The sequence below is a fragment of the Ursus maritimus genome, unplaced genomic scaffold, assembly GCF_017311325.1.
Source record: "Ursus maritimus isolate PB19 unplaced genomic scaffold, ASM1731132v1 scaffold_10, whole genome shotgun sequence".
In the NCBI taxonomy this organism is placed as follows: Eukaryota; Metazoa; Chordata; class Mammalia; order Carnivora; family Ursidae; genus Ursus; species Ursus maritimus.
In genome coordinates, this window is record NW_024423344.1 from 892,263 (window position 1) to 919,557 (window position 27,295).

Here is a 27,295-nt window from a genome sequence, read left to right on the forward strand (position 1 = left end):
TAAAGAAAAGAAAGGAAGGCAAAGCTTGGCTGTGCAGGGGATGGGCCCATGTTTGTTACCCAGAACGAGAACTCCTGCATCACTTTGTCAGCATCAATGGGACTACCCTTCTCCCCTCTTGCACCCATCAGTCCTGGGAAAGAGTAGTGTAGGCTTGGCAATGGACACTCACTCAGCTTCATGTTCACACTCCCACAGGCCACTCTCTGAGCAAGCCCTAGGCCAACATGGGCCCTCACAACACCTTCCTTCTTTCTTCCTTCCTTCAAGGCCCAGCTCCACAGGGAAAGGCAGTTGGAAAGTTGCCTCCTTCACTCACATGTGTCCTAGCAGAGCAGAATGGGTTTGAGGGAGAAGGGGGTCAAGGGGTTTAAGACCCTCGGCCAAGGGATGTTCCTATAGGGAGTGAGAACCCCACTGGGGCCCAGCAGCCACAGTGGAGTTGCCAGATTCACTCCCTTAGGGGTCAGTCTGGGTCACACTCCAGCCTAAAGCCTAGAGGAGACCCTCAGCCAGACAAGTACTTAGAGAGCCTCTGCTGTCTGCCAGGTGCTGTGGGACACCCGAGGCTGAACAGAAATCCACAGAGCAGTGGGGACAGGTGGGGCCAGAGCTATTGAAGGTGAGCACAGAGTGGTTATGGGGACATGAGGACAGTGAGATGAACTCAGGCAGAGGGAAGGGGCAGAGATTACTCAGCCAGACGTGGCCTGCATTACCCAGCAAACAGCCTCCTCAGGGGCCTGCCATCTTGTTGAGGCCAGGGAGACCTCAGCAAAGCAGGGAGGCAGTGCCCACCACCCAACTCTGGTGTAACACAGGGCCCGACAGACAGAGGTTGTAGAGCTCCTTGTCTGTCACCCCACACAGAAGAGATTCTCTCCACAGCCATTGCTACCTGCTGCTGAGAAGGTCTCCCCCCTCCTTCAGCTCCCATCAAGTCTAACCCCTGCCTTTCCTGCCAGCACTAACCTTCCCCCTGTACATGCTTCCTCTGCTCTCCTCTGTCCTTGCATACCTGCCTACAAAACCTCAAAGGGAAGGAGAGAAGCTGCTTCCAGCTTCTGCTCCATCCCACAGTCTCACTCCAAGCCTTCTTCCTGCAGGAGAGCCATTCCCTGTGAAGATCCTAGAGGACTTCAGCATCCGTACCCTCTACGACAAGCTTGAGGACCAGAGCCTGCATGTGGCAGCCCAGCTGAACAAGCACAGGAGTGATGCACTAGCCTTCTACAGGGGTGCAAGCCAGCAGCTCCAGGGCCTCAAGGTCAGTCACAGTTCCCAGACAACCAAGCCACCATCATCCCTACCATCCCAAGGAACAGGGAACACCCACTTCTGGAAATTGCCTGAACCAAGAAGAACACTCGTAACCAAGAGAGTGACACAGCTCTGATTTTTCCAGGACATTCTGCAGCATCTCAGCACAACTGAACAGCAAACTCTGGGCAGGGGTAGAGACCCAGGGAAGGAGGTCAAAGCTGCTTCCAGGACATACACTGGGCAGAGTGAGGAATCTTGGGGCCGCCACACTGCAGCTTCACCCAGGGAGCACTGGCAGCGTCCTCTAGGTGAGAGGCAGGTGCCCAGGGGTGGGAATATGAACTTTGTATAGCACCTAACTGTGCATCTCATATTTATCCTCTCACTTGGTGCTCATCATCCCTGTGTCATAACGGGACAGCAATGACCCTGATCACCGAAGATGGTCCTGGGCCCAGGGAAGAACGTGATCTACCAGAGAGGGAGGGAGATTGCAATAGCAGATGGCAGAGTGATGTTTGCCCCAGCTCTCCTTCTGGCCACATCCACTGCTGTGTTTTAGGGCTGGCCTTGTGTAGGATATGAGGATGTCAAGGACCCTAAGGCCTTGAGAGTCTCCTTAGTTTATATGTTTAGTTTTGTTTTTCTAAAGGGCAAAAGCAATACATGCTCCTTAGAAAAGTTCCATCAGTACAAAAGAGTAAATAATGGAAAGCTAAAGTCCACTTGACCCCAAATCCCATCAGCCTCGCAGGTCTGTAGATGAATATTTATTTGCTCCCTGTGGAAGCCCCTCCTACAACAGCTTCTGAAATACCCTGAAATACTCTTGCCACCTGGTAGAGTCTAACCATTCCCAGATTGTAAAGGCTTCTTCCTTTAGGACCTGGGTGTTGAGTTTCACTGTAAAGAAGCATGTGTTAGGCAGGGCTTATGATGGAACAGGGACAGGGTATGGAGGGACATTCCTGGGTCCCCCTACATGCTCTGACTTACAGCCACAATCAGATATTAGAGAACCCAAAACTGAGCATTGTCCTGGGTGGGGCTGGCAGATGGCAGTTCTGGGTGTGTGGGCTCTAAGCTACTCCTGAATGGCCCTGATGTCTCTGTGTTTGGGCCACTGAATAAAGCACAGCTCTAACTACCACAGTGGGTAACTCTACTTCCATGTTGTAAGGGTAAGGATTGTTGTCCCCTTTGCTCCTGGCCCCTCTTTCTCCCTGTAAGTGTCCAGTGGATACCAGTCTGGGGTGGGAAGGGGGCACCAGGCTGCTCTCTGCAAGACTGTGTCCCCAAGGCAGGGGAACTCACCTAGCAACTCATACCAGCAGGCTTACCCACAGCTTTCCCTAGCCTGGCTACATGCTCCTAGAGCGTATACAAGCCTTCTCCGCTGTAGAGACAGGGTAAGTGTTCACTCCCAGGCCAGGAGCCATGGACACTGGAGGAGGCTGTGTGCTTCCTGGAGCAAGCACTCCTGAGCTCACCAAGAACTTCCCAGCCCCAAAGCATGCTCTGTGAAAGCCCAACCTCAAGGCAGGAAAATCCAAGCTTGTTGCTGCAAGTCATCCACATCTGAATCCAGACCTCAGTAAAACCAGATGACTTTCTTTTATTTTCTTTTATTTAAATTTTGTTAGTCAACATACAGTGCCATATTAGTTTCTGGAGTAGAATTTAGTGATTCATCACTTACATACAATACCCAGTGTTCATCACAAGTGCCCTTTTTAATACTCATCCCCCATCTAGCCCATCCCCCCAAACCCCCATCAACCCTCTGTTTTCTAGTATTAAGAGTCACCTACGGCTTGTTTCCCTCTCTCCTTTTTTTTTCTTTTCCTCCTTCTTATATGTTGATTTGTTTTCTTTCTTAAATTCCACATATGAATGAGATTGTATGGTATTTGTCTTTCTCTGGTTGACTTATTTCACTTAGCATAATACAGTCTAGCTCCATCCACATCATTGCAATTGGCAAGATTTCATTCTTTTTGATGGCTGAGTAATATTCCATTACATACACACACACACACACACACACACACACATCTTCTTTATTCATTCATCAGTTGATTTAACATTTGGGCTCTCTCCTTAATTTGGCTACTGTTGATAATGCTACTATAAACATCAGGGTGCATGTACCCCTTCGAATCCTGTATTTTTGTATCCTTTGGCTAAATACCTAGTAGTTCAATTGTCAGATTGATTTTTAATTTTTTGAGGAACCTCCACACTGTTCTCCAGGGTGACTGCAATAGTTTGCATTCCCACCAACAGTGCAAGACGGTTCCCCTTCTCCGCATCCCCACCAACCCCTGTTGTTTCTTGTGTATTTAATTTTAGCCATTCTGACAGGTGTGAGATGGTATCTCATTGAAAATCAGCTGATTCTCCATCTCCTGGAGCAGTTTGTCAAACTTCAGATTGTAGCTTATTATAAATCAGTTTAATAAGTTGCAAGAAGCATTAAAAAAAAAACCTGGAAAGGAATAAAATCAAAACTACCAGAAGCAACACATGTATATGGCTTCATACAACTCTTCTTGCAGTTTTATGCATACATATATGGAGGAGTATATGAACAATGAATTTCTTAGTATGTGTTGTGATTCTTAAGTATAGAAGCCACTGCATAGAAAGAATCTAGTAAATAGGATTTGCCCCCAGCAGCTCCCCTTAAATCAGAATCCCACTGGCCCTCCCAGGCTAGCCCCTCCTGCAGCTGCTCTGCAAAACCCCTAAGACCCTCAAACCCACCTGGTCAGCAAGTGCCTTTGGAGAGGTTCAGAGAATTTATGTTTGCCTCCTTCAAGGGAAGAAAAGTCAGATCCAAGAAGGAAGGGTCTCCTGGTTCTGGCCTAACACTGCCATTTTTAAGCTAAACCTGCAGAATTTACGCTATGCCCCTCAGAACAACACCAAGTCATAGCAATGAGAATTAACTTGATGGATTCTTTGTTTATTCCCACAGGTCCCGAAGGGCACACCCCAGTTCTCCATCCCCAGGGTGTGTTGTAAGGACGGCAGGGGAAGCACAGCTCATTCACCACTTAGAGGGGAAACATGATTCTTAAGGCTAGTAGACAATGCTTGCCTGGCTTAATGCTTCCTTAAATTTCTTCAAGTTATAGGAGTTATTTAGAGAAAGAAAACTTTTTTTAGCCTCTAATTTGGGCAGGAAAAAGAGTTAAAACAACCCATAATATGCGCAGCATCTCATCAGATGCTTATCTATTCTGTCTATTTAGTGTAATCAGAAAAATAAGCCCCTCCCTTAACTCAGCATTGAGAACATTCGACAGAAGACTCCTTATAGGACGGCTCCCAAGGGCCTGCCTCAGCCATTGGATACCAGGCTAGGATGCTGTCTTGTCAGCATCAAGAGGGGACCAAGGAGCTTCCTTGGAGAAGATCTGCACACACAGGTCATCTGACCAAGGAAGGGAGCATGCCCCACTCCTCCTGCGCACAGCTGCCTGGGGCTTTGGGGGCTCTGGGACCCCAGTTTCTCCAAGCTCTCCTCCACAGCCTTGAGGGCCATTGTAAACACTGGGAAAGCACTATCTCATTTAACTCATTCGATTCTCACAGGAAATCTATGAGTGACATTACCATCATTTTACAGATGACGGAAGAGTGTCTTAAAGAGGCTAAAAAGCCCACCAAAGTTATATGGAGAGCAGCTAGCCAAACCCCATTCTCCACCTGTAGCCCTTACACTAAACCTCTGCCGCCTCTAGCTGAAAGAGCATGAAGGAACACACCTCAGTAGACCCAAAGGGCCCACCACTCAGCCACCAGGCTCCAGTGCCAAGATCCCAGCCCCAGTCCTTTCCACTGATCTCCCTGGTCCTTCTGGGGAGACAGACTGGCCAGGCTGGGCTGGGGTCTCACCCCTTGTTCCTCAGTATAGACCGCTTTCCAGAATGCATTTGAGGCTGAGATCCAAGCACTTACTTTTCACAAGATAACAGCCATGTGTCCTCAAAAGCCCTAGCGGAGAGGAGTTGGGGAACAGGTCAGACAGATGCCAGAAGCCCTCCTTGGCACACAGGTGTGTGTGTGCATGTGTACTTGTGTGCATGTGTGGTCTGTGAAATCCTGGGGATGGAACAATGTTGTTAAGAGCTTTCCTTGACCTCTCAAAATCATTCCCTCTTTTTAAACTTCTTATCCATACACTTCTCAGCTGGAACATCTGGCCAAGTGATCATGAGAAGGGAAAAAAAACCAAAAACAAAACAAAACAAAACAAAACAAAAAACAAATAAAAAACCCCTACCTTCCTCAGAAATTGGCTTGGGACTAAGCTGTAAAAACTTCATGTCCTGAAAATCCTCTCCATGGGCACCGACAGGAGCTGAGCGTAGAAGACTAAATGAAGCCTACTACTTTCCTAGCTATTGCTAACTGAAGGCAGAGTCTTCCATTATTTCTTGATGGGGAGCACTTTTTTCCAAAAAATTATGTGATGAAGGTTTAGCAAATTAAAAAGAAGAAATTACATAATAGTTTGGCAAAACTACCCTGTAGCCCATCAGGTTCCCTCTGGGTAGGTATTTCAGCAAGTCACAGTGTAGTTCTTGGAGACTGCTGGGTGTGAACCCCAGCACAGCTTTGGTCTTGGCAGCAGGTATCCTAAGTTGGCCTGGCGGGGGAGGGGGGCACAAACAAAATGCAGCACTCAAAAATGTTCAAGTAGTCACAAGTAACAGATTACGTATGGAGATAAAAGATCATTAATCATTTCTGAGTTTAAAAAAAAGAAGAAACAGAAGGAGTTGTATAAGAAGGGAAGAGAGTATGTATAAAAATTTAACTATTCACACATAAAAAACCATGATGTAGTCTTCAAGGTTCAATCCACATATATTTAGCACATTGGAGAGACTCTCTGAAGGAAAGAGAGAGATGGAAGCCAGCTCTGGGATGGAGGTAGAAGTGGAATAAAAAACAAAGAGGCTCACACACAAGGCTTCAAAAATGGGAAAAAGTCAAAAAAATAAAATAAAAATTAAAAAATAAAATAAATACTAACTTGACACTGCCCTATTTTGAAGGACATACAAATCCAGCTTTGTGGGAGTGCGTGGAGCACACTGTGGGAAACAGATGAAATCCCTGTGGCTTTGGTTCATCCTATCTGTGCACATGCATGCCATGCTAATCCACGTTCTGTAGCCCAAGACATTTACAAATAAATCATAGCTTCATTGAATTTCAAAAAAAAATGGGAAAAAGCCAAGTAAATGTGAAGTGGGGCATCTGTGTTCAGATGAGACAACTGTGTCTGTAGCTGTTCTCTGTGTTCTCCTTCCCCAGGCTGCACTGCCAGTGTCTCACTCCTGGACTTTCAGCCAGAGCTTGACAGAGTGATCGTGGCCCTGGCATCGGCACTTTCTCATGCATGTGGGCAGTCAGCTGGTGCCAGCAGAAAGGTGAAAACCGCCCAGGGTGATAGAGTGTACCTGTATATGCGAACAGCTTCATTGTCACCCCAACGTGGTGGAGACTCATTTGGTGTGTGCGCATGCACACATGCATGCACGTACACACCACATACAACCACACACGTGCACATTCACACACACAGAACACCACACTCATGCATACACACACGTGTACATATACCACACACATACATACTTGGGTCTCACACTCTTGGGTCTGCATTCTATTCAGAAACCCAGGGTGCACAGCCTGTACTCATAGGTTAACCCCTATTTTCAGCTCTTTATCTTCTCTAAGCTGTGTGTCAGAGATAATCTCCCCAGTCCCCTTGATGATCTGGCCTCTTACACAGAGCTCAGAAGGGAAGCACAATTCATGGATCTTACCCTGAGAGCAGCATGTCAAAGGGAAGAAAGACTCAGAGGGCCTCTGTTCAGGAGTCATTACCTGGTACATCCCCAGTGCAACAGGGCAGAATCCATCACAGTTAAGTTTGTTCCCAAAGTGCCTGTGGGGGCTTAGAAAAGGGAGACCATGACACATATCAGGTCTTATCTGCTACTGAGCCAGCACTTGGGGCCCCAGGAACACTAGGCAGTCAGTGGCCTGGCCACACCAAGACACAGGATCCCAAGCTCGGATCAGTGCAGATTCCCATGTTGGTTCAGCAATGATGCACTTGTCCATCACTGTTATTTTTGGGGCCCAAAACTGAAGGAAAGTTGCAAGACTGTCTGTTCTTCCAAGGTCTCTGGTCAGGTTGGTGAACAGCCTCTCCCCAGCTGTCAACAAGATTCTCACCTGGCAAGTAACATGCCCCTGAAGCCACAGCTTCTACCCTCGGATGATGAGCACCAAAGTACAAGGTGGGGGCAGGTATCAGCACTAAGCCTTGCACATAGCAGCTGTATTCTTTGGTTGTTGTCCTTAACTCCCAGTACTGAGAATCTTATTTTTCATAACCAGAACCTGATTTAAAGCCTTAACCCACTCAAATCCAGCTGAAGGCTTTGGGATGCTCTGCCCATAGTAATTCACCCATTGTCCTGGCTACCTTGGTTTACCAAGGGGTTCGCTGGTTTGAGTAACTCATCAGAACTCATGTCATTTACTGGGTTTGTTCTCACCCATGGGAACAAGGTCACATTCACTCTGGGTGATTCTGGACTTCACCAGACTCCACCCCACCTCCTTCCAACTCTCCTTCCTCTGATACATGGTCTCCTCCAACATGTAGCCACATGGTTGACTTGTTCTTCTTCCAAATTGACCAAAAGGCTGAGATGGACCTGTTTGCTTATGTTGACTTGATTTCTGTCCACGCATTTAGTTGCATGGTCTGTTTCTCCCTTCATCCCCCTTTAATAACAATAAGTGGTAATAGTCATATTGACTGCTTTGTATGTAGTGGACCTGATGTAAACACTTTATCTGCTCTCTAAGTTAAAAATAACACTATAAAGTAGATACTATTGCTAGCTCCATTTTTTAAAGATGAGAGAACTGGGTTTCAAAGAGGCTAAGTTATATAATGGAGCTGGGATATCAGCTTAGAGAGTCTGAATCTCAGCATCCACCCTGCACTAACCTCCCCATTAATCCCTCCACTAAAGCTACAACAGTCCTTCCTCTCAGAAACATTTCTTCCATTGATTTCCTTGTTTAGGGTACCTAGAAAACGTATACAAATAAAGTGTCCTGTGAGCAAGGGGAGAGGAATCTAGACTCTCCTGCCAAAGTTACCAGGCCTGGGTTCCTGGAGGATCAGGGACTCCAGCAGGGAATCACACAAAGGCAAGTTAGTGTAGGGGCCAAGGGCAACCCCCCAAAGTTGGGCCACTCAACATGAAGATTATTTTGAGTTAGAAGCTATCAAAACCCAGCAGACTCAGGAAGTCTCTTTACCCACACCCCCACCCCCACTGCCTGAAAGAATTTAAGTAGAGGATCTACTCCAGGAAGAGAGCTGTCACCGTAGAAAACTACATTGTAATATGAACTAGGTATGGTAGGTAGGGAGGAAGCTAGCAAAGCCGTTTGATCAAAGTCTTCTAAGTCTCATTGTTTCTGTGGGTCCAGAAAACATTTGTTTACCAAACATTTACTCTCATTCTTCCTGTGATTCCTTTGAAATCCAAGACCCCTACCCCTTCTCCTTAGTTCAGAATGAGATATGCACCTCATTTTCCCTGTCTTTGGAATCTCACATCCATGTGGATTCCCCATACATAAGAAACAAATTCGATTTTCTCTTGTTAATCTGTCTTATGTCAATTTGATTTGGTCCAACTAGAAGGATCTTGAAGGGCAGAGGAAATTCTTCCTCTCTGACATTCAGAATCCAGAGACCTGGATTCTAGAGTGGGCTCTGCTCCAAAAGTTATGCATCTTGAGCAAACACTTTTCAGCCAGTGTCATGAGCTACAACCTAAGGATAATTTCATTCAGCAGATATTTATTGCTGTCTTTGATACAGAGCTGAAGGAGTCAGGAAGAAGAAATGATTATACTAAAAGGCTCTAGAAGTTTAAAGATGTCTGCAAGGATCAGGGAAGATTTTGTGATGGTAGTATACTTTGAAATAGAATTTAAAATAAGAGTAGGGGTCTAACCGGAAGAAGCATTGGGGAAGGGTGTTCCTGGAGGGGAACAGTGTTGACAAAAACATGGATGTGAGAAAGCTCAGGCATAGCTCATGAACTGAGATCAGTCCCAGAGGCCCAAAAGCTCACTGAGGACAGTCCAACCCTCTCATATCAAGGGGCAGAAACTGAGATCAAGACTTGAGTTTCTCAAAGGGAGTCCGAACAGTATAGCACTTTATTGACCAGGATTCCAGCAGGAAGCAGCTGGCATTTTCTAGATGGAAAATTTAAGGAGGACGTATAAAGGTGTAGGCAGGTACATGTAACCACAAAGACTAGCACAGTACCCTGGGGCAAGTAGTACTGGGCCAACATCTCCCCCTTCCAAGCCTGAAGGGTAAGGTCACAGAGCAGTTACTAGACCCCAGCAGGAACACCATTTGGGGAGTTCCTAAGGGGACCCTCACAGGGCATGGCCAGACTGATGTGGGGGGGGGGAATTCCTTTCCTCTACCCATCTTAGATTCTTGGCTGGGGCCCTGTAAATTAGACTGACAAAAGATCAACAAGAGAAAAAACAAACAAGTTCATTAACATACACATAGTACATGAAAGCACTCAGTGAAATGTAAAGGAAGGTCCTTAGAACTGAGGCTTACACAGCATCTTAACAGAAGAACAGTAAATTTTTAGAGAGGTGACAAGACAAAAGAAAAGGCTTTGAGTTTCTAGGGCATCAAATTGTGAGAAGGTAAATATATGGGGGAACTAGTGGAGAATAAGGGCTAGTTTTAGCAAGGTTTTTATGTAAATTCCTTTGGTGCCATCTCCAGGCTGGTTAAGTATCTAGAGTTGTCTCAGGATTAACTCCTGTCCTTCCTAGAAAAGGGAGGAAAGTACCTTTAAAATATATGTTCTGCTTTCAGGTAAATAGGGTGAGGGCAGAGAGCTTGCCTTATATCTGCTTCTTGTCAATTGCCTTCCCCTCAAAATAATCAATATGCCAAGTTGGCATATTTCTGGATGGCATATTCTGTACCCATTACTGAGAAGTCACTTACCTGCTGAGGCAGGCATGGCTGTGTGGGTGCAGTTTCAGGGAATCCATGCATGTCTATCAGTTTCTCTGTCATGTTAATAATATCATCCTTCTCTAATGCCTGACACCTTAGGGAGGAGTTGAAAGTGGCCAATATGTCCTTTTTCTGGTTGGGGAGATGTACTATTGGGTAGCAGAGGCCTGAAAGGACGTCTCTCATTCCTTTTCCCCAGCCCCCAGCAGAACCTGGGACCTGGACAGCTCCCCCAGTGTGCCACCAAAAGAGGAGATACCATGAGCCCAGGTTCTAGGTTGTGGAGCCTCAGGGCAGGACACAGGCATGGAGCCTATCCTGAACTGCAGGTAGGAGTCTAACTCTGTGACCAAGGTCCTCTTCACCTCAGGGAATGCTATGAGCCTCTGCCTCCTCCAAGGATTCTGAGCTGTTCAGCTGTCCCATCTTTCAGCCCTGCTTGTTACCTACACACTGTATGTGACTCTGGGGTTCAGAAATCAAACACAGGGGTGGAGAAAACATGACTGGGAGGGATAGTTTGTGGAAAAAGAAATTTGGATTGGAGAATGTTGGTCAAGAAAATCACTCATTAAGTGTTCACTGATTGTCTATGCAGGGGAGGAAATCATTTTTTCTATGTCTTTCAAGATTTTTCTAGCTGGACTAAGAATTAAATTGACATGAAACAGATTAATAGGAGAAAATCAAATTTAATTTCATACATATGGGGAATTCACGCAGACATGAGATTCTAAAATCAGTCAGACAAAATGAGGTATATCCTGAACTAAGGAGAAGGGGATACGGAATTTAAAGGAAGAAATGCAATTTACAGGACAATAAAAAGAGTAAATGTTTGGTCAACAAATGTTTGCTGGGTCATCCAGAAACAATAGGACATAGTGTGGACTTTGATGCAACAGGCCTCAGTCCATTCCTCCCTGTCCACCACACCTAGTTCATATTATAGTGTAGTTTTCTATGGTGACAGCTCTTGTCCTGGAGCAGGTCCTCTATCTAAATTAGTTTAGGTGGTTGTGGGGGAAGTCAAGCCCTTTGGGCCATGATTGTTTTAAACTTGGCATAATCTCCATGCCAAGATGGCTGGCCTTGGTTGGGGGCTGCCCCTGGCCCCTACATCTATAATATTCATAAAGGCAAGAGGTGGGAGCCTGTGAAGGTTTAAAAGAATCTTCAAAACAATGAAAAAAATCCCAAAGAAAAGCAACAATAGGTTTGATCACATAATAATATAAAACATGATTCTCTAGGTCAAAATTTACCATCAACAGATACTTTTACTCTATGAGGAAAAAATATGTAAATGGCCCTAAGAGAAAGGAAATACCAACATGTAAAATTATATGAAAAATGTTTAAAAAATCAGAGAAATGTTAATTAAACTAGATGACCTTTTATATCTACCTAAAACATTTAACTAAAGTACTAAGTGTTTGTGAGGATGAAAGAGATAGATACTCCCACATCCAGCTGATTGAGGATAAAAAGTTAAAACCTTGTTGGAAAGCAGCCTGGCACTTTGTGTCAAAAATCTCTAAAATATTCAGTCCACTCAGTATCTCCAATCCTAAGAATCTCTCTAAGGGAAAAAAATTTTAAATACAGGCAAATATGAGGAAACAAGGACATTGAAATTTTTTATATTATAAAAATAAATGGAGATGACCTAAGTTTCTGATAATATAAGGGTTTACCTGGATTATGGTAGAACTCTATCATGAGATATTAATGCCTTTATGAAAAATAAGGTTATAGAGAATTTTCAATGTTATTAAGGTAAAAGATGAAGATAAAGAATTGCACATGTGGAATGATTTCATATGTGGGTATATATATTCTTAAAAAGACACATGGGAAAAACAGAAAGAGAGGGCCATAAAAGCAGTAGTGAAACTAGCTTGAGGGAAGAGAGAGAGAAAAACTGAAATGAGAAAGCCCAAAATGTAAGAATGATTACTGATTATCCCTTAACTTTTGCTGCAGTACTAACAACACAAATCCTCAGCAGCAAAGAACAATAAACGTTTATTGCTCCTGTGTCTGGGGGTTCAGCTAATTTGGTCTGGGCTTGCCCCGAAGTTCTGGATCTCACAGGGTGTCTGCATTTCACCTGGGCCCCAGATCCAGACTGGGCTTGCCTGAGACACTGTTTCAGGGCAACTGCGCATCAAGGGTCTCTCCTCCTCCTCCCAGGGCCGGCAGGCTAGCCTGGACATGTCCTTCTTACAATATTGGCAGAATCACAAAAGGCGTCTTAAGGCCCAGGCTCAAAAGTGGCACCGGGTGACTTCTGCCTATCTTAGTGGCCAAAGGAAGTCAGATGGTGGAGCTCAGCTTCAAGCTATGAGAAAAAAGCTGACACACAGTGGGGGGGCACTACAGAAGAACATGGTGAAAGGCATAGGTCCAGAGGGGGCAAAGACGAGCCATCACTGCAGTCCAACTAAGTGGGTTATCATGATATTAATGTACTCGTTTATATATTTAAATGTTACATTTACTTACATCCTTTTTAAAATTTTTTTTATAATTTGTATTTTCTTATATTAGTCACCATACAGTATATCCCCAGTTTTGGATGCAATGTTCCATGATTCATTATTTGCATATAATACCCAATGCACCATGCAATATGTGCCCTCCTTAATACCCATCACTGGCCTAACACAATCCCCCACCCCCTCCACTCTGAAGCCCTCAGTTTGTTTCCCAGAGTCCACAGTCTTTCATGGTTCATTTCCCTTCTATTTACCCCCCCTTTCTTCTTCCCTTTCTTCTACCGATCTTCCTACTTCTTATGTTCCATAATGAGTGAAACCATATGATAATTGTCTTTCTCTGCTTGACTTATTTCACTTAGCATAATCTCCTCCAGTCCCGTCCATGTTGCGGCAAATGTTGTGTAATCATTCTTTCTGATGGCTGAGTAATATTCCATCAGCGTCTTCCACAATTTAGCTATTGTGGACAATGCTGCTATGAACATTGGGGAGCATATGGCCCTTCTCTTCACTACATCTGTATCTTTGGGGTAAATACCCAGTAGTGCAATTGCTGGATCATATGGTAGCTCAATTCTTAACATTTTAAGGGACCTCCACACTGTTTTCCAAAGCGGCTGTACCAACCTGCATTCCCACCAACAGTGTAAGAGGGATCCCCTTTCTCCACATCCTCTCCAACATTTGTTGTTTCCTGCCTTGTCAACTTTACCATTCTAACTGGCGTAAGGTGATATTTCAAGGTGGTATTGATTTGAATTTCCCTGATGGCTAATGATTTTGAATATTTTTTCATGTGTCTGTTAGCCATTTGTATGTCTTCATTAGAAAAGTTCCTGTTCATCTCCTCTGCCCATTTTTAGATTTGATTATTTGTTTCACGTGTATTGAGTTTGATAAGTTCTTTGTACATCTTGGATACAACTATTTCATCTGTAGTGTCATTTGCAAATGTCTTCTCCCATTCCGTGGGCTGCCTCTTAGTTTTTTTGACTGTTTCCTTGGCTGTGCAGAAGCTTTTTAACTTGATGAAGTCCCACAAGTTCATTTTTTCTTTTTTTCTCTTGCCTTTGGAGATGTGTCATGAAAAAAGTTGCTGTGGTTGATATCAAAGAGGTTGCAGCCTATGTTGTCCTCTAGGATTTTGATGGATTCCTGTCTCACATTGAGGACTTTCATCCATTTGGAGTTTATCTTTCTGAATGGTGTGAGAGAGTGGTGAAGTATCATTCTTTTCCATGTAGCCGTCCAATTTTCCCAGCACCATTTATTGAAGAGACTGTCTTTTTTCCTCTGGATGTTTTTTCCTACTTTATCAAAGATTAGTTGTCCAAAGAGCTGAGGGTCCGTTTCTGATTTCTCTATTCTGTCCCATTGGTCTATGTGTATGTTTTTGTGCCAGTACCATGCTGTCTTGGCGATCACAGCTTTGTAGTACAGCTTGAAGTCCAGCAACGTGATGCCCCCAGCTTTGTTTTTCCTTTTCAACAATTCCTTGGTGATTTGGGGCCTTTTCTGGTTTCACACAAATTTAAGGGCTATTTGTTCCAGTTTTGAAAATGTCATTGGTACTTTGATCGGGATGGCATTAAAAGTGTAGATTGCTCTGGGTAGCATGGACATTTTAACTATGTTTATTCTTCCGATCCATGAGCATGGAATATTTTTCTATCTTTTTGTGTCTTCTTCACTGTCTTTCAAGAGTGATTTGTAGTTTCTAGAATATAGATCCTTTGTGTCTCTGGTTAATTCTGAGATAACGTATGATTTTTGGTGATCTTGTAAATGGAATGGATTCCTTAATTTCTCTTTCTTCAGTCTCATTGTTCGTGTACAGAAATGCAACTGATTTCTGAGCATTGATTTTGTATCCTGCCACATTACTGAATTGCTCTGTAAGTTCTAGCACTTTGGGGGTGGAATCTTTTGGGTTTTCCATATAGAGTATCACGTCATCTGCAAAGAGAGACAGTCTGACATCTACTTTGCCAATTTGGATAACTTTTATCCCTTTTTTTTTTTGTCTGATTGCTGTTGCAAGGACTTCTAGTACTATGTTGAAAAATAATGGTGAGTGTGGGCATCCTTGTCGTGCTCCTGATCTTAAGGGAAAGGCTTCCAGCTTTTCCCCATTGAGAATGATATTTGCTATAGGCTTTTCATAGATGGTTTTTATGAAATTGAGGTATGTACCCTCTATCCCTACACTCTGAAGGGTTTTAATCAGGAAAGGATGCTGTATTTTGTCAAATGCTTTTTCTGCATCAATTGAGAGGATGATAGGGTTCTTGACTCTTTTCTTGTTTATATGATCTATCACACTGATCGATTTGCGAATGTTGAACCACCCCTGCATTCCAGGGATGAATCCCACTTGATCTTGATGGATAATCCTTTTAATGTACTGTTGGATCCTATTAGCTAGGATCTTGTTGAGAATTTTGGCATCCATATTCATCAGGGAAATTGGTCTGTAATTCTCCGTTTTGATGGGGTCTTTTCCCTGGTTTGGTGATCAAGGTAATACTGGCCTCATAGAATGAGTTTGGTAGTTTTCCTTCTGTTTTGATTTTTGGAAACAGCTTCAGGAGAATAGGTATTATGAATCAAATGCAGTCTAAACTAGACTCTCTGACAGCCAGGGTAAATGAGGCAGAAGAACGAATTAGTGAATTGGACGATGGGATGTTAGAAGACAAAGTTAAAACAGAACCTTGGCCCAAAAAAATCCAATCTCAAGAATGTAGATTATGGGAGATAACCTACCTAATGAAACGTTCTAATGTCAGAAACATCAGCATCCCCGAAGGGGTGGAGAAAGAGAGAGGTCTAGAAGAGATATTTGAACAAATTGTAGCTGAGAAATTCCCTAATCTGGCAAAGGAAACAAGTATTCATGTCCAAGAGGCAGAGAGGACCCCTTCCAAGGTCAACCACGACAAACCTACACCACGTCACGTCATAGTGCATTTTGCAAATATTAGATCCAAGGATACAATATTGAAAGCAGCAAGGGTGAAGAAATTTCTCATGTACAGAGGCAAAAATATCTGAATAACATCAGACCTGTCTACACAGACCTGGAATGAGAGAAAGGGTTGGCAGGATATTTTTAAAGCTCTATCTGAGAAAAGCATGCAGCCAAGGATCCTTTATCCTGCAAGTCTGTCATTCAGAATTGATGGAGAGATAAGGACCTTCCAGGATCGGCAGAAACTGACTGAATTTGTAACCATGAAACCAGCCCTACAGGAGATATTAAGGGGGTTCTATAAAGGTAAAAAGGCCCCAAGAGTGATACAGAACAGAAATTTAGAATCTATAGAAACAAAGAATTCACAGGCAGCATGACATCATTAAAATCATATCTCTCAGTAATCACTCTCAATGTGAATGGCCTAAATGCTCCCATAAACGCCACAGGGTTGCAGATTGAATAAAAAGACATGACCCATCCATTTGCTGTCTACAAGAGACTCATTCTGAACCTAAAGATACATCCAGATTGAAAGTGAAGGGATGGAAAACCATTTTTCATGCCAATGGACCTCAAAAGAAAGCTGGGGTAGCAATTCACATATCAGACAGATTAGATTTTAAACTAAAGACTGTAGTTAGAGATACAGAAGGACACTATATTATTCTTAAAGGATATATCCAACAAGTGGATATGACAAGTATAAATATCGATGCCCTCAACAGGGGAGCAGCTAGATACAGAAGCCAACTCTTAACCAGAATAAAGAGACATATAGATAATAATATGTTACTAGTAGGGGACCTCAACACTCCACTCTCAGCAATAGACAGATCACCTAAGCAGAAAATCAACAAAGAAACAAGAGCTTTGAATGATATACTAGGCCAGATGGACCTCATAGATATATACAGCACACTACATCCCAGAAAAACAGAATACTCATGCTTTTTGAATGCACATGGAAGTTCTCCAGAATAGACCATATACTGGGTCACAAAACAGGTCTCAAGCAATACCAAAAGACTGAGATTATTCCCTGCATATTCTCAGACCAGAGTGCTTTGAGTGTGGAACTCAATCACAAGGAAAAATTTGGAAAAAACTCAAACACTTGGAAACTAAGAACCATCCTGCTCAAGAATGATTAGGTAAACCAGGAAATTAAAGATCAATTTAAACAATTTACAGAGACCAACGAGAATGAAAACCCATTGGTCCAAAACCTATGGGACACTGCAAAGGCAGTCCTAAGGGGAAAATACATAGCCATCCAAGCCTCACTCAAAAGAATAGAAAAATCTAAAATGCATTTTTTATATTCACACCTCAAGAAGCTGGAACTGGAACAGAAGAACAGGCCTAACCCACGCACGAGAAAGCAGTTGATCAAGATTAGAGCAGAGATCAATGAATTAGAAACCAGGAGCACAGTAGAGCAGATCAACAGAACTAGAAGCCCGTTCTTTGAAAAAATAAATAAGATCGATAAGTCACTGGCCAGACTTATTCAAACGAATAAAGGACCCAAATTAATAAAATTATGATTGAAAGGGGAGAGATCACAACCAACACCAATGAAATAGGAAGGATATTAGAAACTTTTATCAACAGCTTTATGCCAATAAATTAAACAATCTGGAAGAAATGGATGCCTTCTTGGAAACCTGGAAACTACCAAGACTGAAGCAGGAAGAAATTGATTATTTAAACAGACCAATTAATTATGAAGAGATTGAAGCAGTGATCAAAAACTTCCCCAAAACAAGAGTCCAGGGGCCTGACGGATTCCCTGGGGAATTCTACCAAACATTCAAAGAAGAAATAATACCTATTCTCCTGAAGCTATTTCCAAAAATCAAAACAGAAGGAAAACTACCAAACTCATTCTATGAGGCCAGTATTACCTTGATCCCCAAACCAGGGAAAGACCCCATCAAAACGGAGAATTACAGACCAATTTCCCTGATGAATATGGATGCCAAAATTCTCAACAAGATCCTAGCTAATAGGATCCAACAGTACATTAAAAGGATTATCCATCAAGATCAAGTGGGATTCATCCCTGGAATGCAGGGGTGGTTCAACATTCGCAAATCGATCAGTGTGATAGATCATATAAACAAGAAAAGAGTCAAGAACCCTATCATCCTCTCAATTGATGCAGAAAAAGCATTTGACAAAATACAGCATCCTTTCCTGATTAAAACCCTTCAGAGTGTAGGGATAGAGGGTACATACCTCAATTTCATAAAAACCATCTATGAAAAGCCTATAGCAAATATCATTCTCAATGGGGAAAAGCTGGAAGCCTTTCCCTTAAGATCAGGAGCACGACAAGGATGCCCACACTCACCATTATTTTTTAACATAGTACTAGAAGTCCTTGCAACAGCGATCAGACAAAAAAAAGGGATAAAAGTTATCCAAATTGGCAAAGTAGATGTCAGACTGTCTCTCTTTGCAGATGACGTGATACTCTATATGGAAAACCCAAAAGATTCCACCCCCAATGTACTAGAACTTACAGAGCAATTCAGTAATATGGCAGGATACAAAATCAATGCTCAGAAATCAGTTGCATTTCTTTTTTTTTTTAATTTTTTTTTATTATATTATGTTAGTCACCATACAGTACATCCTTGGTTTTTGACGTAAAGTTCGATGATTCATTAGTTGCGTATAACACCCAGTGCACCATGCAATATGTGCCCTCCTTACTACCCATCACCAGCCTATCCCATTCCCTTTCCTCCCTCCCTTCTGAAGCCCTCAGTTTGTTTCTCAGAGTCCATAGTCTCTCATGCTTCATTGTCTCTTCTGATTGCCCCCCTTTCTTTATCCCTTTCCTCCCGTACCGATCTTCCTAGTTGTTATGTTCCATAGATGAGAGAAATCATATGATAGTTGTCTTTCTCTGCTTGACTTATTTCACTTAGCATTATCTCCTCCAGTGCTGTCCGTGTTGCAGCAAATGTTGAGAACTCGTTCTTTCTGATAGCTGAGTAATATTCCATTGTATATATGGACCACAGCTTCTTAATCCAGTCATCTGTTGAAGGGCATCTCGGCTCCTTCCATGATTTAGCTATTGTGGACAATGCTGCTATGAACATTGGGGTGCATATGGCCCTTCTCCTCACTACGTCTGTATCTTTGGGTTAAATGCCCAGTATTGCAATGGCTGGGTCATAGGGTAGCTCAATTTTTAACTTTTTAAGGGACCGCCACACTGTTTTCCAGAGTGGCTGTACCATCTTGCATTCCCACCAACAATGTAAGAGGGATTCCCTTTCTCCACATCCTCTCCAGCAATTGTTCTTTCTTGCCTTGTCAATTTTGCCATCCTAACTGGCGTAAGGTGATACCTCAAGGTGGTTTTGATTTGAATTTCCTTGATGGCTAATGATTTTGAACATTTTTTCATGTGTCTGTTAGCCATTTGTATGTCTTCATTGGAAAAGTGTCTGTTCATCTCTTCTGCCCGCTTTTTGATTTATTTGTTTCCTGTATATTGAGTTTGAGAAGTTCTTTGTAGATCTTGGATACCAGTCTTTTATCTGTAGTATCGTTTGCAAATATCTTCTCCCATTCCGTGGGCTGCCTCTTAGTTTTTTTGACTGTTTCCTTGGCTGTGCAGGAGTTTTTTATCTTGATGAAGTCCCACAAGTTCATTTTTTCTTTTGTTTCTCTTGCCTTTGGAGATGTGTGATGAAAAAATTTGCTTTGGCTGATGTTGTAGAGGTTGCTGCTGCCTATGTTCTCCTCTAGGATTTTGATGGATTCCTGTCTCACATCGAGGTCTTTCATCCATTTGGAGTTTATCTTTGTGTGTGGTGTGAGAGAGTGGTCAAGTTTCATTCTTTTGCATGTAGCTGTCCAATTTTCCCAGCACCATTTATTGAAGAGACTGTCTTTTTTCCACTGAATGTTGTTTGATAGAAATCAGATGCATTTCTATACACGAACAATGAGACTGAAGAAAGAGAAATTAGGGAATCCATTCCATTTACAAGAGCACCAAAAATCATACGTTATCTCAGAATTAATTTAACCAGAGACGTAAAGGATCTATATTTTAGAAACTACAAATCACTCTTGAAAGACAGTGAAGAAGACACAAAAAGATGGGAAAATATTCCATGCTCATGGATCGGAAGAATTAACACAGTTAAAATGTCTATGCTACCCAGAGCAATCTACACTTTCAATGCCATCCCGATCAAAATACCAATGACATTTTTCAAAGAACTGGAACAAACAGCTCTTAAGTTTGTGTGGAACCAGAAAAGGCCCCAAATCACCAAGGAATTGTTGAAAAGGAAAAATCCAGCATCACATTGCCGGATTTCAAACTATACCACAAAGCTGTGATCACCAAGACAGCATAGTACTGGCACAAAAACAGACACATAGACCAATGGAACAGAATAGAGAACCCAGAAATGGACCTTTGGCTCTGACAAAGCAGGAAAAAACATCCAGTGGAAAAAAGACAGTCTCTTCAATAAATGGTGCTGGGAAAATTGGACAGCTACATGCAAAAGAATGAAACTTGACTACTCTCTCACACCATACACAAAGATAAACTCCAAATGGATGAAGGTCCTCGATGTGAGACAGGAATCCATCAACATCATAGAGGAGAATATAGGCTGCAACCTCTTTGACATCGGCGACAGCAACTTCCTTCATGACACATCTCCAAAGGCGAGAGAAAGAAAAGAAAAAATGAACTTGTGGGACTTCATCAAGATAAAATCTTCTGCACAGCCCGGGGAACAGTCAAAGAAACTAAGAGGCAGCCCACGGAATGGGAGAAGATATTTGCAAAGGACACTACAAATAAAAGATTAGTATCCAACATGTACAAAGAACTTCTCAAACTCAATACGCAGGAAACAAATAATCAAATCAAAAAGCGGGCAGAAGAGATGAACAGACACTTTTCCAATGAAGACATACAAACGGCTAACAGACACATGAAAAAATGTTCAAAATCATAGCCATCAGGGAAATTCAAATCAAAACCACCTTGAGATATCACCTTACGCCAGTTAGAATGGCAAAATTGACAAGGCAAGAAAGAACAAATGTTGGAGAGGATGTGGAGAAAGGGGATCCCTCTTACATTGTTGGTGGGAATGCAAGTTGGTACAGCCACTCTGGAAAACAGTGTGGAGGTCCCTTAAAAAGTTAAGAATTGAGCCACCCTATGATCCAACAATTGCACTACTGGGTATTTACCCCAAAGATACAGACGTAGTGAGGAGAAGGGCCATATGCACCCCAATGTTCATAGCAGCATTGTCCACAATAGCTAAATCATGGAAGGAGCCGAGATGCCCTTCAACAGATGACTGGATTAAGAAGCTGTGGTCCATATATACAATGGAATATTACTCAGTCATCAGAAAGAATGAGTTCTCAATATTTGCTGCCACATGGATGGGACTGGAGGAGATAATGCTAAGTGAAATAAGTCAAGCAGAGAAAGACAATTATCATATGGTTTCACTCATTTATGGAACATAAGAAGTAGGAAGATCGGTAGAAGAAAGGGAAGAAGAAAGGGGGGGTAAACAGAAGGGGAAATGAACCATGAGAGACTATGGACTCAGGGAAACAAACTGAAGGCTTCAGAGGGGAGGGGGGTGGGGGATTGGGATAGGATGGTGATGGGTTTTAAGGAGGGCACTTATTGCGTGGTGCACTGGGTGTTATACGCAAGTAATGAATCATGGAACTTTAAATCAAAAAACTGGGGATGTACTGTATGGTGACTAACATAATATAATAAAAAATTATTAGTAAAAAAAAAGAAAAAAAAGATATTTGGGCAGATCTGACAATAAGGGGAATGGAAATGGGAAAGAAGCCTGTGAAACAATGTTTTGCCCATAAGGCATCCTCAGAGATTACAGTTTCTGCTCATTCACCTAAAACAAGTACCACCCCTATAAAGGTATAGAAATTCCTTCAGATGTCACTGACACTATTCCCTCACACAACCCAGGATGGGCATAGATTGGAAAATTCTTTCTACGGAAAGAACATTTCTGCTTTCCTTCTTGATGAAGGTAAAATAGCAGATACTGTGACAATCCATGACATAATGGAGTTTTTACATGACATGGGAAGCCGTTCGTATCCAAAATGGATGGTAATCATTTTAACCATCATCCCCACACAATAAGCAATGATTAATTTTCTCTCTGCACCCTATTGGGTTTGTTGCTTCCAGTTCTCTTGGGAGGTTACTTTCCACATCCCTCATCTCTCTCTCTCTGTTATCTGGCCTCATACAGAGCACTCAACCTCATGGTTCCAATTTCTCACATCAAACCTGTTCCAACCTCAGCCCTGAGCAACAAGCTTGCTCAGCAATAGGCCATGTGCTCAGGCCAGATGTAGGTTTTTAATTCAACTTCAGAGAATAGAGAGCCTGAGTCCAGACTTTGCTCAGGCAGCCAGGGACCAGTTCCTGCCATAAATGGCCTCATGACCTCAACACCTGCCCAAGATGGTAGTTAACACCTAAGCCTTTGAGAAAAAATACCTACATGCCATGTGCCTTCAGCTTCCTCCTACCACTGACTTGTTTCTTCATCTCTGGCATCAGGAGGGTTCCCACTGAAATGTGGTTCTGCATTTGTATTTGTATTTTACCTGGCATTTCATGTGTGGAGCAAGAGGTGAACTTTCCATGACAGCCAAGTTGACCAGGCAACTGGATGTTTTATTAACTCACAAATAGCTTAAATGTAACATGCAGAGCAAACCCATCAGCATCTATGATCTACAAACTCTAGGATCGTTCTGTCTTTCTGCTTCATAACTCTTAGCATGACTTTCATCTTCATGGTCCCTGTGGTCACAAGATGGTTGTTGGAAAGGTGGGAAGGCAAAAGGGCACAGGCTGACTGAGTCAGCTGTCTTTTTAAAGAGATTTGCTAAAATCCATCCTTTCAACAAATTTCTTTTACATCTCATTTGCCAAAACTTAGTCATATGGAAATCTCAATCTATAAGAGAGTCTGAAATTAGCAGTTTTTCAGCTGGGCACACAACACTCCCAACAAATTGAATTCTATTAATAAAGAAAGTCTCCACCATAGTAGCCAAGACTAGTGCCCAAGCCCCTTTGTGGCCTACTGTCTCTAGCCCCCACATCACCTCCATTTCTCCAGCATCATCTCCTTCTACTTTTCCAAACAAATTCCATGCTACCACCAAACTGAAGTTGGACTACTTCCTGTAGCAACCTTCCCACAGCAACCCACAGGTAACATTCTTCACTCATAATTCCTTGTTTTAGGCCTGCCATTCTTGATAGACTATAAACCCCATGGAAGTTCACTAATGGAATTTCAGAATTAAACATTGGCTTGACACATACTGGGTCTCAATAAATCCTTCTTTACTTATGAGTGGATGGACAGATAGATGGAATGACAGATGGATGAATGTTCCCTTCCTCTCTCATATCTCTTGTTTTCATATATGCCATTCCTTTTGCCTAGCATGCCCTCCTACCATTGTCCACCCAGCTAATTCTTGTTTATTGTTAAAATTCAGCTGAGATGCGCCTTCTTCAAGAAAGTACTCCCTGGTCACACCTACTTGCATTAGGTGTCCTGCTTTTTGCTCTTGTGGCCCCTGTGCACACCTCCACAACAGCCTTTCCCATGTGTCCCTTGTTTCTAGAGAAAGATATGGCAGGTGGAAGATACTTTGGATGAGCTGAATGAGGAGTTCTTTCAGCTCACTGCTCAAGCCCTAGAACTTCAGAAGGAAAAAGACAAACCAGGACAACTGCCCCCAAGTGAAGACAATGCATTTGTGGTAAGCCCAGCCAACCACCACATCAGCTCCTGAGGTGCCCACAGACAGCTGGGTCTCACAGTCTTCCATAGAAGAGGTTGAGACTAAAACAACCAGCTCTGATGAGAAAGCCCACCAGCCAAAATTTGGTTTTGCCTGTTTGCTTTGGCAAGTACTTCTAAAGACAGGGAAGCCCACTCAATCAGCTTGGGTTTACAGGTCTCTAAGTAAATTGATGGCCTGGAAAGACAGAGGAGGAGCATAAAAAGGGAGCAATAAAAAAAATAGCTGTTCAGATGCAGCTTAGCACATACTGGAACAGGGACTTTTACATGAGATGCATCTGTCATCTAGATTGCACCCCCATCCTAACTTGGGTCTCTGGATGTGTCAACACAGGGAAGGTTGGAGTGGACAAAGACAAAAGACAGAAGGCATGATTCAGTTTTATCTGCACTGAGCTCAATAAAACTCTATTCATCAAAGCAGGCAGCCAGCTTGTGGGCCTTAGTTTGCCACTTGGAGATTTTTAATGCTGCATTAGAATACCATTTCTCTTGACCTGAATTTTTTGGCATACTCTTAACTTTTGCACCCAAGCCAGTGCCTACATCATCTCACCCTACTCCCTGCCTTACTGAGTTGCTAAACACAGGCAATGCCCTGGCTGGTGGAGGAATATGCATAGACACCTCCCCTCACCGGGCTTCCCAGAGTGGGCATCTGTGCCAGGATATCTATGTCACCAAAGAATCTCCTCTTCAGCTAGGAAGGACCCTGGAAGTGAGGACCCAGGAGGAGCAGGGTTGGGGCACTGCAATGCTCTATAAATGCAGAGAGTTCCATGAGAACATTGTATGTGCCTGGGCCTTAATTTTGGGAGGTCTGGAAAATCTGTTCTTCTTGGTCAAGCTGACCTCTCTCTTAAGACAAAAACAACAAGAAAGAGCACCTGTGCTCACAAATGACTAAAGGAAAAATTTATCTTGTGTACAAACAAAGACACAGCAGGGGCTGTGTAACAGTCATGAAATGCACAGGTGCCCTTCCCAGCAGGGCTGCAGGAACTGTCTCCTGAGGCCCCAAAGTTTCCCTGAACTCCCAAGGTGGGTCTTCCTCATGAAACCCAAATGCAGATGCCAACTTCCCGTTGTGTTTTTTCCTCAGTGTGTCTATTGTTCCTTCCCTGAGCTTCATCTAGACTTTTCCCAAAAAAGTCACACTAAGCTGTGGGGTCTCTACACAGCCACCCTCCAGTTCAGATAGGCAGTTGTGATGTCAGTGCCACTGTGGAGGGACCTGGCACAGGGACCTATCATTGGCTGCATTGAAGGGCTCAGATGATTTGGTGAGGATAAAATAACAGGGATACTTCAAGATTAAAGAGACATTATATAAATATCTCTAGTATTAAGGAAGGAAAAAAACAGGATGAGCTGAGGGGCTATAAAATGCAGCAAGAGTTAATTATTCAATAATTATTCCAGATTATTAACCATGATGATTATGTAATGATATAATTAGTTGTTGTTGTGCATTAATGTAGCAACATAAACTCAGGGAACACTATGTCTTTATTAGTTAATTGTGAGATCAGTCCCTGGAGGTAACTTGTTGGCATCTTCCCAAGTATTTGGATGGGTGGTAATGCCTGGAGACTGTCAGAGTGACAAGAGTCTTGCCAACATCACATGGTGGATTCAGGAAAGAGTGAATTTACAGCTCTCAGGGGCCACATCTCCTTTTTCTATTTGTGTCCTTTTCAGGAGGTTCCCAGCATCTTTCCTTGTGTGTGGCAGGAAGACGGACCCTACCCAGCAGACGCAAGTGGCCCAGGTGGAGAGAATCTGGGGACCTGGGCCCTGAAGAGTGACCAGACCCTGATGCTGGGAGTGAGAAGAGCCCACCTGGCTCAGAGTATTGAGGACCTGGAGTGGGAGCTGTCCCTGCTCCTCCAGGTGACAGATGGCAGTGTGTGCGCAGGAGGGAGCTGGCCCAGCTTGGGGAGCCACTGAATCACACAGGATACTGTGGTGGCCATCTGTAGGAGCGCCTTTTCCACAGAGAACACAACCAGGTTAATCTGCTCGCTCTTGTTAGGAAGGAGTGGTGTCTGAGGGGTCACCAGGCTTAGAGCATGTGCTCAGTTTTATGACATGCTTCTTTTGGGTAATACCCAAATTTCTTTCAGAGCCTGGACCTGGGCTTGTGCAGATTTCTGTCTGCAATCCTTTGCGGTGAGGGAAAATAAAGTCATACAGGTTGAGAAAATTGATGTATTCCCATCACTGAGTCTATCCCACATTCTCTCTTCAGGGTGCTGGTCATTGGGTGCTGTGGTCCAGGCCAAATGCTCCCAACAGCTTTACTGGGGAGCCTGGCTTTAGGGGTGAGAAGTGCTTGGAATGGGAACCATGAGAACTCAGGTACAGCCATAGCACAGAGCTTCCATACCCATCTTCCATCACTGCTGAGTTCTCAGGGGGATCCCCAGTGGGTCACATTCACTGCCTGGTTCCAGTGACCACCTGGAGCACAGAAAGGCAGGCCATGCCATGCTGGCAAGCTCCAGCATCCTGTGCTGCACTGAAGGCCTCAGCCCCAGAGGGGCCCAGGGTAGCCTGCACTTTCTGCCCTCTGTGCCTTTGCACAAGCAGCTCTCTTCCCAGAAGGTCACTCCTCCCTCTGTCCACTCATTCCAGTTGAAGCTCTTTGCACCCTCCAAGACCTGGCCTGGAGGCCCCTGGCTCCAAGCAGCAATTCTCAACCCCCTTCCCAATCTTTCTCTCCTTTGAATCCTCATGTTGTCTTGTCTCTACTATTCATTATATTCCCACTTTAACCATTTGTGCCATGATTTATCCTTCCTTCTAGACTTTAAGTTCCTTAAAGGCAGAGTGTGTCACACACACACACACACACACACCACTCAGCACACTGCTTCACATGTATAGGGTACCAGGTGAGCCAGAAATGCTTCATGAGTGTAACTGTACAGACAAAGCCACTAACCCTGAAGTCACATAGTCATGTTGGGGTGACCAACACATGGGAAACTGAACACCACTAAGACAGAGGGAGACATTCAGGGGCAAAGAAGCAGAGTTCCAGGGCTGGAGCCCTGGGACAAGTTTGAGGAGGGGCTAGGGCTTGAACCAAGCCTTCAAGGGTGTGAAACATGGATTGTGGGTAAGGGGTCCAGAAAAGGGAAAGCATTTCTGGCTGGTTAGGTAGCTGATAAAAGACATGAAAGAGAAGAGCATGCAAGGTATTAGCCAAAAGGAATCAGGACAGAATCCATTTAGGAAGAGGAAACCACAAGGAGAAGTAGGGGTGGGAAGAGTAACCTAAGTCCCAGGAATCCCTGGCTCTTGGGGCTCCTTTCCCCATCCTCAGCTAGTGCTCTTTGGCCTACAGCCATGCCATAGAACTGTGTCTAGCCATTTCTAGCAACCAGTGCTAGGCTGCAGTCCTTGGTCCTGACCGCAGCTAGGTGGAGCCACATCTGGACTCTGATTATCTTGTCAATTTGATCAAACATATACAGGCCTGCCTCTCCATGGACCTGAATCTGGGGGTCCCAAAAGATATTCACCCAGGACCTGGAGG

The 27,295-nt window shown here is 43.5% G+C and overlaps 1 protein-coding gene across 1 annotated transcript; it reads left to right on the plus strand.

Moving 5' to 3' along the window:
* Positions 1-525: 525 nt before the first annotated feature.
* Positions 526-25,914, plus strand: LOC103664388. Its single transcript, XM_008692269.2, has 7 exons — positions 526-1,267; positions 1,406-1,571; positions 6,595-6,710; positions 7,471-7,589; positions 10,581-10,710; positions 23,570-23,707; positions 25,453-25,914. Exons 1-7 carry the CDS (start codon positions 986-988, stop codon positions 25,699-25,701), a joined length of 1,200 nt encoding a protein of 399 aa, XP_008690491.2. The 5' UTR covers positions 526-985; the 3' UTR covers positions 25,702-25,914.
* Positions 25,915-27,295: the final 1,381 nt, after the last annotated feature.

Coding starts and splice junctions, on each gene's coding strand:
- LOC103664388 (XM_008692269.2), top strand. CDS start 986: ATGCTTCCTCTGCTCTCCTCTGTCCTTGCATACCTGCCTACAAAACCT. Junction 7,590..10,580: donor GATGAGCACCAAAGTACAAG/GTGGGGGCAGGT, acceptor CCTTTTCCCCAG/CCCCCAGCAGAACCTGGGAC. Junction 10,711..23,569: donor GAGCCTATCCTGAACTGCAG/GTAGGAGTCTAA, acceptor CCTTGTTTCTAG/AGAAAGATATGGCAGGTGGA.